General features: G+C 44.4%; 1 protein-coding gene across 2 annotated transcripts; it reads left to right on the top strand.

Annotated features, from left to right (window-relative positions):
• On the top strand, positions 7,581-9,045 carry LOC109226376. 2 transcript variants are annotated; one of them, XM_019391155.1, is made up of 2 exons: positions 7,581-7,750; positions 8,139-9,045. In XM_019391155.1, exons 1-2 carry the CDS (start codon positions 7,691-7,693, stop codon positions 8,751-8,753), a joined length of 675 nt encoding a protein of 224 aa, XP_019246700.1. In that variant the 5' UTR covers positions 7,581-7,690; the 3' UTR covers positions 8,754-9,045. The 2 variants fall into 2 exon arrangements, with proteins under 2 accessions (XP_019246700.1, XP_019246701.1); XM_019391156.1 differs by having other exon boundaries at positions 7,585-7,878.

The following is a 9,619-nucleotide window of genomic DNA, read 5'->3' as shown; positions in this document are numbered from 1 at the left end:
TTGAAAAGTTTATAAAGTTCGATCATTTCCTATTCTCCTACTCAATGTGTTTTGATCTAGAGTTAATTATCCTTGGCTGGGATTTACCCTTCATTTTCCTATTAATTAGATTAACAAAAAGCATAGCATTCTTTGGCCAAACAATTTGGTGCCCTCTGTGGGGATTTCTTAGCCAAAATTTTAGTTCCCTCTAGATCCGAAGTCAGCTAGGGTTCCGCCCTCCGGCTGTCGCAGCCTCACCCTTTTATTTGCAAACACCAACTCGAGCACTTCATAGGCAAGCTTTTAAAATAACCAAACCAGTCAGAGCCAGATCTTTACGTAAAATCAAAATTATGCCCGATATCTGTAAAAAACCCACGCCTCACCTATAGCAATGGGCTTGGCACGCCATATGCGTATTGAAAGTGGGACTATGGTCGTTACGCGCTTAGTACGTCCGCAATCCTATTTGCCGTATTAACGTTATATGCCGATCTGTACTTCCATCTCTTAGGGAAGGACGATAGCCTACTATGTGATTCTTTGAAATAACCGGCGTATCCTGCCTTATTTTTGTACCCGTATGCACTATATAATTTATGTACAGAGTATAACATGTTTCCCTTATTTTTCGCGCACATCGGACAGGATCGGATCGGGACTCGAGCTCGAGATCCCAACGGGCAGAGTAAGTTCAGCCCACGAGAAGCCTAGACGCGACTAACGGCAAAGCCAAACACAGGGCTGCCAAATCTAAGACCGCCATTCGAGTACGGGATGAAGCAAGTCGCCCTACATCGCCCTTCCCCCCTCACCGACTTACCAGGTCAAGGTAATAGGCAATTTTATTTGGGTTTAACGCATACTTTCTTTTTTGGATCGGAATAGGAACACGAGCATTCTCACAGGTGCGCGAACAAGGAACAAACGCCACCAAACACACCAGGAAAACGTTCCATACCATATTATCTCGCAGACGATGACCAAGCAAAACCCTCCGCGCCGTACCATATTACAAGCAACAGAAACGGCTCAGACCAGGCCGACATTATTAAGGAACAATCTCCGTAACCTGGGACTGAGCAATAAGCCCATCGAACGTATAGTCTCTCCAACACAAGCAGAACATAAACTCGAAAAGCTTGCACGTATGCTCGCCATGACAATCCTAGGCCAATTCAGCCGACTAAATATTACGGATCACGTCCGAACATCGTTTGAATTGATAAAGTCCCAGGGTGCCCAGTAGCCCAAGCAATAAGTTCATCGCCCGTCCCGTCAACAGCCTTTCCAGGCCAAGCAAGAAGGGACTAGATAAATTGGGACTCCACCAACGCATACGAACTACGCAACGACGCACAATATTCTCCAGTGCAAGCAAGAATGAATAAACTGGGACTCGTTCTAACGCATGCATAGACGATACAACAACAAATAATGCTCTCCAATAAAAGCAAAGCCGCATGCGACATCCCTACCACTCCACCGAAAAAGTACGTCACCAAAATTCACAGCGGGTCATAATTCGACCTCGCTTGAATTTACACCCTTACGGCCCACGGCAATCTCCAAGTGAAAATGAAATTCGACCTCGTTCGGATTCATCACGGGTCACAATTCGACTTCGCTCGACTTTACACCCTTACGGCCCCCGGCCATCGCCAAGTAAAAATAAAAATTTAACCTCGTTCAAATTCACAACGGGTCACAATTCGACTTCGCTCAAATTTACACCCTTACGGCCCCCGGCCGTCGCCAAGTAAAAATAAAATTCGACCTCGTTCGGATTCACCACGGGTCACAATTCAACTTCGCTCGAATTTACACCCTTACGACCCACGGCCATCGCCAAGTGAAAATGAAATTCGACCTCGTTCGGATTCACCACGGGTCACAATTCGACTTCGCTCGAATTTACACCCATACGGCCCTCGGTCGTTGCCAAGTAAAAATGAAATTTGACATCGTTCGGATTCACAACGGGTCACAATTCGACTTCGCTCGAATTTACACCCATACGGCCCCCGGCCGTCGTCAAGTAAAAATAAAATTCGACCTCGTTCGAATTCACAACAGGTCATAATTTGACCTCGCTCGAATTTACACCTTTACGGCCCCCGGCCGTCGCCAAGTAAAAATGAAATTTGACCTCGTTCGAATTCACAACAGGTCACAATTCGACCTCGCTCGAATTTACACCCTTACGGCCCTCGGGCGTCGCCTAGCAAAAATAAAGTTCGATCCCGTTCGAATTCACAATGGGTCACAATTCGGCCTCGCTTGAATTTACACCCTTATGACCCCCGGCCATCACCAAGCGGAAGTAATATACGACTTCGCTCGAATTTATAAGTCAAAACTGATTTCACCCTAGTTGGCAAGTCTAACTTCGACCTCGCTCGAATTTACAAATCAAAACTGACTTCGCCCAAGTTGGGAAGTCCGACTCCGGTCCCCGCTCGAATCAAGCAAAATAAAGCCGCATTCGAGTTCCCAAGTAAAAATCAGGGACTCTTCGCAGAGAAATCTGAAGATCTTTTTTTCAAAAGAAAAGGGAGGGGAAAAAGAAATTCAAAAGATAAGCAACTAAAGGCTAAACAACCGTCTTATTCAGAAGATGTACATACGCAACAGTCGGGCCTTACAAAAGGCCAAAAGTGGGCCTCTAAGAAGAAAATAAAAACAAAAAGCAACAAAAGAACAAAAGAAAACTAAGTACAGAAGCTGCAAAAATAATCACTCGGCGCTATCTCCACCGCCGTTCACTCCAACATTGTCATCATCAGAAGGAAGCTCATCTTCAATCTCAGCACCCTCAGCGGCCTCCGGTGTTGCAGGGTCATAACTACAGGCAAGACGAGCCTCGCGTGCCTTCGCCCGAGCCTCTTCACAAGCGGCCGTAGGGACGCTCCCCGCCTCCTACAAACCCTTGTATATATCTCGTTGGGCCTCAGCATGGACCCATAGCTCGTACAAACAGCGGGGAACAGCAGCAGAGGCAGATTCTTGAGGGGAGGCCTGGGCCAATAGCTGAGCCTTCTCGACCTCGAGAGCTGTAACTCGGTCTCCTAGGCTCAAAGCATCCCTATCAAGTTCACCGATCCACTCCTCGAGCCATGCCTCCCTCGGTGTGTCCGTCGCCCTCTCGGCTTCCCGCTCAGACCTGAGGACGCGGATAGTATCTTCCAGCACCGCCGCCCTCGCCAAAGCCACCATTCGAGCCCCCTCGACTCTCTCCAGCTCGGCCACCTTCGTTTCTAGCTCAGCCACCTTCTCCATACACTCTGCTCTTAGGTTGGAGACTCTAGTGGCATTCTGCTCAAGCTCGGCACGCAAAGACAACACTTTCGCCTGAAGGTCCTCGCATTCCGCGGCAACCCCTTTGCCCACCTCGAGCTCCTCGTCCTTGGCATTAAGTAACTCCCCGAGCTCGCTGAATCTGCGAATAGACCGCATCAGATCTTCGTCCCTTTTCTCCAACTCCTCCTTGACGGATCGGGTACTAGCACCTGCCCTAAGCTGCTCGTGTATCTCACAGCACCTGTTGCGATACCGCCAATATTTCTCGGCAATTTTTTGGAAAACCTCGGCCCGCGTCTCATCCTTACGAGCACTCTCAATCTCCAGCATGTAAGTCTAAAAAAAAAAAGAGAATCAGTAAAAGCAAAAGGCACAAAGCAAAGAGAACAACAAAAAAGAACTCACCCTTAGGGCCATCCCTGCCACACCGCGTGACAAACCAGAATCGTTGATCTCCCGAAGAGATCTGCTTTCAGCGATGGAGCACAGAAGGCCGAACTGAGGCACCAAATCCACTGTGCCCTAGAACAGGTTAAAATCCAACGCAATTTTGAGTATGCGAGAAGGGCCCCCCGCCCTTACATCGACCCTAGTAAAGCCCTCCTCGAACATCCTCATGTCCTTAGGATCAATGTCAGAATTGGATTTATAGTCCTCCACCATCACGCCCTTTAACCTCTCGCTAGCCGAAGGTGGGGTACGGCACAGCCGAGACGTCGATGGGCCCCTCGGAACAATAGCGGCAGCCTCGAAACTCCGTCCCTCCGCCATAGTAGCCTCTCGAACGCCCGTAACGGACATCGCCTCCACATCCAGGCTGGCGTCACCGCTGGTTTCGGGTGCCGTCAAAATGAGCTCGACCCTCGAGGGAGTTTCAGCTAAGGAAGCCCCCTCCAACACTATCCTCCGCCTCTACGACGGGGCCTCTCCGCCATCGATGCCAGAAGGTTCGCCCGTTGAACGGACTGCGGGAATCGGAGTCTCCGATCGAGGAGCGGCCTCCAAACGAACAGTTTCGGCCACAGATGCGGCCCGCCGAGCAACCAAACTCGGTACACCCTCGTCCGTAGTTACTCTTGGTGCGGGCCGAGCGGAGAAAGCCGGTTGATGAAAAGCAAGGGGAGAAGCCTTCGCCCTTCTCGCTCCTCTTCGACCTGCCAACAAGAAATTGGATCAAATAAAGATAAGATAAAGAAAGAGGAAAAAGAAAAGAATAATGCAGATAAAGTTGAAACAAACCGACTCACCAGTGGAAGGTTTGCGCCCAAACCTCTCATGAAAAGACGCCCATTCGCGGATCCCCATCGTGCGGGGTAGAATTGCACTCACCCATTCCCAAATGTCGGCAACTTGCGGAGGAGGAACCCTCTCGGCTACAAAAACAAAAACAAACCCTCAACGAGGTCATTAAAGGGAGACGACCGACAACCCTCTTAAGAAAAAATGGATGAAGTAAAAAGAAAAGAAGACCTACGGGCGAAGTTCCACGTCTCAGGAAACCCCACCGGGTTTGACACGACGTGCTCTGTTCGGACGTAGAAGAATCTCTCCCAAAAGCGGCGATTTGCCTTGTCATCCATCTTTACCACCAAACTCTTGGCTCCTCAGTGACGCATGTGAATCATCGTACCCCTAATAAAATGGGGGGCGAAGAGGTGAAGCATGTGTTCTAGGGAAATTCCTCGTTCAGCTAGCTCCGCGTACTTGATGAGCATAAGGAAAAGCTTGTACGCGTACGGAGAGAGTTGAGCCGGACACACCTCATAGAAGCGGCAGAAATCCACCACCAGGGAAGGAAGAGGAAGCGTGCATCCGATGACAAAGGGATACGCATAAAACGCGCAGTAGCCCCGACGGTATATATGCACTATGTCCTAGTCCGCCGAAACCAGTTCAAGGTGATCAGGGATACCCCATTTGGCTTTGAACGCCATGAGCGCCGCGGCGTCTATCGTAGAAAAAATGGGTTTCGGCTCGTCTCCGGCAGGCTGTTGAAGTCAGTCCTCGCCTTCCCTGGATGGGGAACCACCTCATCTACCGTCGGAAAACTCTCGTCTTCCACCGGACCCTCTTCCTCTTCGATTAGGGGTACATTTTTCGGCGCCAGAGCACCAATGGCTCTATCAGAGTTGGAGTCTCCACCAGCCATCTTTTCTTTGGTTGAAAGAAACGAGAATGGTGAGGGAAATTGGTAATGTTTACAACAAATCCTACCAGACGGAAGTATGAGAAGCTGAAGAAGAAAAATTAAAAAAATCTCTCGTGAGCAATTAAGAAGCGTAGCATTCAAATGAAAGATACTCTCCTATTTATAGAGATGTAAAATGCCCCGAGCGGGAAAGCCAAACGCCGCCGCTTTGAAAATGGAAAGCGCACGGGAAACGATGCCATACATAGAAAACGTGCGCCACGATGACGCATGATGAGCTTTAATGACATTCTGAACTGACGTGATGGTTTGATACAACTCTCGAAACGTCATGTCGCTACCTCGCCACGAGGTATTCGCCCATCGCCCAAGGCGCTCAGATTTCTCATAAGATTTCTGATCGACGAAGTCCGCCCATCGAACTCGTCCAAAGGCGACCTCAATAAGCGGAGGGACTAACTATATGGGTCAAAATCTGACCATGCGTGAATTAGCGCTAAAAGGAATGGCGAGGGGCCGACTAAGCCGTGGTTGCATCCATAAGGCATCATGATGACAAGTATCCCGGCCGCTGCCGAGATCGAACTACCAGGAAGCTTGAGTGGCGGAATATAAGTCGTGACACTTAAGGGGAACGATCTGAAATATAATCATGAGATTAGGGTATCCTGGCTAAGGACCGTTGGACAAAAGGGAATACTTGCTATATATATAGGAGGTAAGAGGATAAGAAATGGGGCTTTTTCCTTCATCGAAAAGAGAAAGAAGAACCGGAGAGGACTTCTGAGGAAAAACAAGAGAAGGTTTAGATCTTGACTGTAGATCTTTGTAATCGTGGTTATTGAATCAAGAAAGATAGATCCTGTAGTTGTTAATGGCATTCTCTCTTTTCCTTCTTTACTCTTACATTACGGAACTGTGCGCCAAGAATGTAAGCCTATCATTTATGTTCGATATCTTTTACAATTTTGAAAAGTTTATAAATTTCGATCAATTCCTATTCTCCTATTCAATGTGTTTTGATCTAGAGTTAATTATCCTTGGCTAGGATTTACTCATCATTTTCCTATTAATTAGTTTAACAAAAAGCATAGCACTTTTTGGTCAAACAGGTACCCTTCCTCGAACTCTGCATGAACATGAGATACTTTGTGCACCGAAGTGCTTTTTACTACAACATTAGAGAATCGAAATATCCAAATACAAACACATCAAACTATTAAATTCGAACCATAGAAAATTGTGATGAAACGATACGTACTCATTTATCCTTAATCAGAGGTTTTAGGTTTAAGTTCTTAGTATGAAATTGTCATTTATAATAATATCTTTACTTTCTCAAGTAAAATTTTCTAACGCGAACCCCGATTAGTCAAGCCCAAAAATAACTACCATGCATCATGTGAGAAAAAGATATATCTTAAACGAGAGATGATAATACAAAAAGATATGGTCATAGGAAGTACACATGACATGGCAGTCTCACCGAGTAACCGGCCAATGTGGAGAGAGTAGATAATATATGGCTGAGGTCAATGCCATTTGGAAGCCAAGATTCTTTTTAGGAACAATTGGATTACATGAATAATGACAGCCTATGGTCTAAATTACTACTTCCTCCGTATCAAATTATATGTTGTGTTTTCTTTTTACACGCTCTTTAAAAAGATACTAAATAAAATATTTTTTTTTGATTATTTTGTTCTTATTTATGTCTTGAAATATAATCTCTCTTCATTTAATACTTACTCATGATTATAGTATTTTTAGTCATCGAGAACAATTAATATTAATAGTAGAATAAGAGAAAAGAATTAATTTACTCTTGAACTTCTAAAATGATAAATAATTTGAGATTTTAGAAAACATGACAGATAATTTAAGACGGAGGAATAAAATTTGAAATGAACCGTCACTACTTTTTGAGTTAGGATAATTTCTTTTTTTTTTTTTTTTAGGGTGAGAAGAGAGAGGCACATATATTAATATTAAAAGAAGGAAAGATGCAAATATCTTCAAATTTTAATCCAAATCTTCCCACGTTGGATTTGCCTGGATTTAATGTCAAACTGACCTTTTCCCTTTCATACTTCTTTACTTTTTGGAAAGTCATTTAATTAGCTTCTTTCTGTCTCCTATAAAACTCTTCGATACAAATTTGTCCTAACATAAGAATTATCTATTTCACCACCATTGAAACTTGGCAGCAAAGAAAAACACAACCCTTATAAAGAAAATTTCCAAGTATTATACAGAGAGATGAAGATGGTTTGGTCTCCTGAAAAAGCCTCTAAAGCTTATCTCGATACTGTCAAATCAGTAAGTCCATCATCATTTCTATTTTTGTTCGACAAATATATATGAAGCGAAGAAGAGCCTTGGCGCAACGGTAAAAGTTTAAGCCGAGGAAACAGCCTCTTACATTTTGCCTCTTGCAGAAATGCAAGGTAAGGTTGTTACGTAAAAGCCAATATGATTCGGCTCTCTCCTGGATCCTATCGTATAGTGGGAGTTTAGCGTGCCGGATTTCCCTTAAAATATACATGAAACTTATCCAGAAATAGACGCAAACGTATAGATTATGTAAAACTATACACAAAAAGAACTTTTGTCGCATACTAAAAGTATCCTGAAAACTGTGATCTTAAACATGCCATGACATTTTTGTAAGAGCATCTCATTTTTATCTTTCTCAATCTTCTTGCAGTGCGAGTTACTTCAAGAATCCAACGAAGCAGAATTAATCTCAGCAATGGCAGCAGGATGGGATGCACAAATGATCGTAGAGACATGGTCACGACGTGGAGACGATATTACATCAACCAGTATGGGCCTCTCTATCGCCAGCAAACACACAGGCGGCAAACATATTTGCATAGTCCCCGACGAAAATTCAAAAACCGATTACATATCAGCCATGCAGAAAACCACCGGAATGTCGCCGGAAGTTGTCGTCGGCGAGCCGGAGGAAGCAATGGAGAGGTTAACGGGAATTGATTTTTTGGTTGTTGAATGTGAAAAAAATGATTTCTCAAGAATGTTGAAGGTGGCTGAATTAAGTCATAGGGGTGCAGTTTTGGTTTGTAAAAATGTGAGTTCAAGAATTGTTTCGGATTTTAGATGGAAAAGTGTACTAGACGGAAAATCAAGAATTGTACGGTCGGTTTTTTTGCCGGTCGGAAAAGGATTGGATATTGCTCATGTGGGGGCGGCCGGCTCCGGCACCGGCGAAGGGAAGCGTGGTACCGGAGAGAAAATGGTGAAGAAATGGATTAGAAGGTTTGATAGAGAATCTGGTGAGGAGTTTGTGATTCGAAAGTGAAATTCCTTTATTTTTGTTTCAGACAAAGAAGAGGAGTCTTGGAGCAGCAGTGCAATTGTCTCCGGACCCGGGCTGCCTTTTTGTTTCTAACAAAAATAATTGTTCTTGTTTTTTCTTGTCTTTCTCTTTCATTTCTTTTTATTATTAATTTTACTTTTTGGGGCATTTTTGGGTTATGTACATAGATCATAATAGTTTGAGATTGTGTGTGAACTTTAAGTAGCATTTGTAACAAAGAGAAAGTAGAAGATCATTGATGTGTTATGAAAACTAATTTTGTCTTTGCACATGACCTCATATTAGTCATTCCTTACCTTTAGTCCCCAATTGTATTTAAGGTCATTCTTCCGCTTCCGTGTTGCAAATCTAGAGATAGAACCCACTAATTAGAAAGACAGGATTTACCGAGGCTGTTCAAATAGGCATAGGCCAACTAAACAGCATTCTCATGGCAATTGATTTTATGTTTATGGGGGTAGTATGGGATCAGTAATTGGAGAACAATCACCTGTATGGGATCGTAGTATGAATCGGATTGAGCACGTTCTGCGAGCCTGATAGACAGCTCAACCATTGTCAAGAGGCATCTTCCACTTTGTAATTGAAGGGCTCCAAACCTCGCTTCTGATGGTTGATCAACAAAGACTATATGATCTACTCTTGCTAACTCTCGATCGACAAAAGCCTTCCTTACAACATGCAAAGTAGGACGAACCAATAAATGGAACTATCTGAATTCGTACACGGATAGTAACTAGTTGGCAGAATTTAAAATTGAAGACTGCTGAAACCAAGTCATCCTAATAAAAGCATAAATAATGAAAATGGTGACACTGACAGAAAGGCAGCCAAGAGCTCGAAATGTC

The sequence above is a fragment of the Nicotiana attenuata genome, chromosome 5, assembly GCF_001879085.1.
Source record: "Nicotiana attenuata strain UT chromosome 5, NIATTr2, whole genome shotgun sequence".
In the NCBI taxonomy this organism is placed as follows: domain Eukaryota; kingdom Viridiplantae; phylum Streptophyta; class Magnoliopsida; order Solanales; family Solanaceae; genus Nicotiana; species Nicotiana attenuata.
This window is presented reverse-complemented; position numbering and strand designations above follow the sequence as displayed.

Excerpts from the sequence above, each read along its gene's own strand:
- LOC109226376 (XM_019391155.1), top strand. The coding sequence starts at position 7,691 with ATGAAGATGGTTTGGTCTCCTGAAAAAGCCTCTAAAGCTTATCTCGAT. Across the intron at positions 7,751-8,138 it reads ATCTCGATACTGTCAAATCA|TGCGAGTTACTTCAAGAATC; the intron begins GTAAGTCCATCA and ends ATCTTCTTGCAG.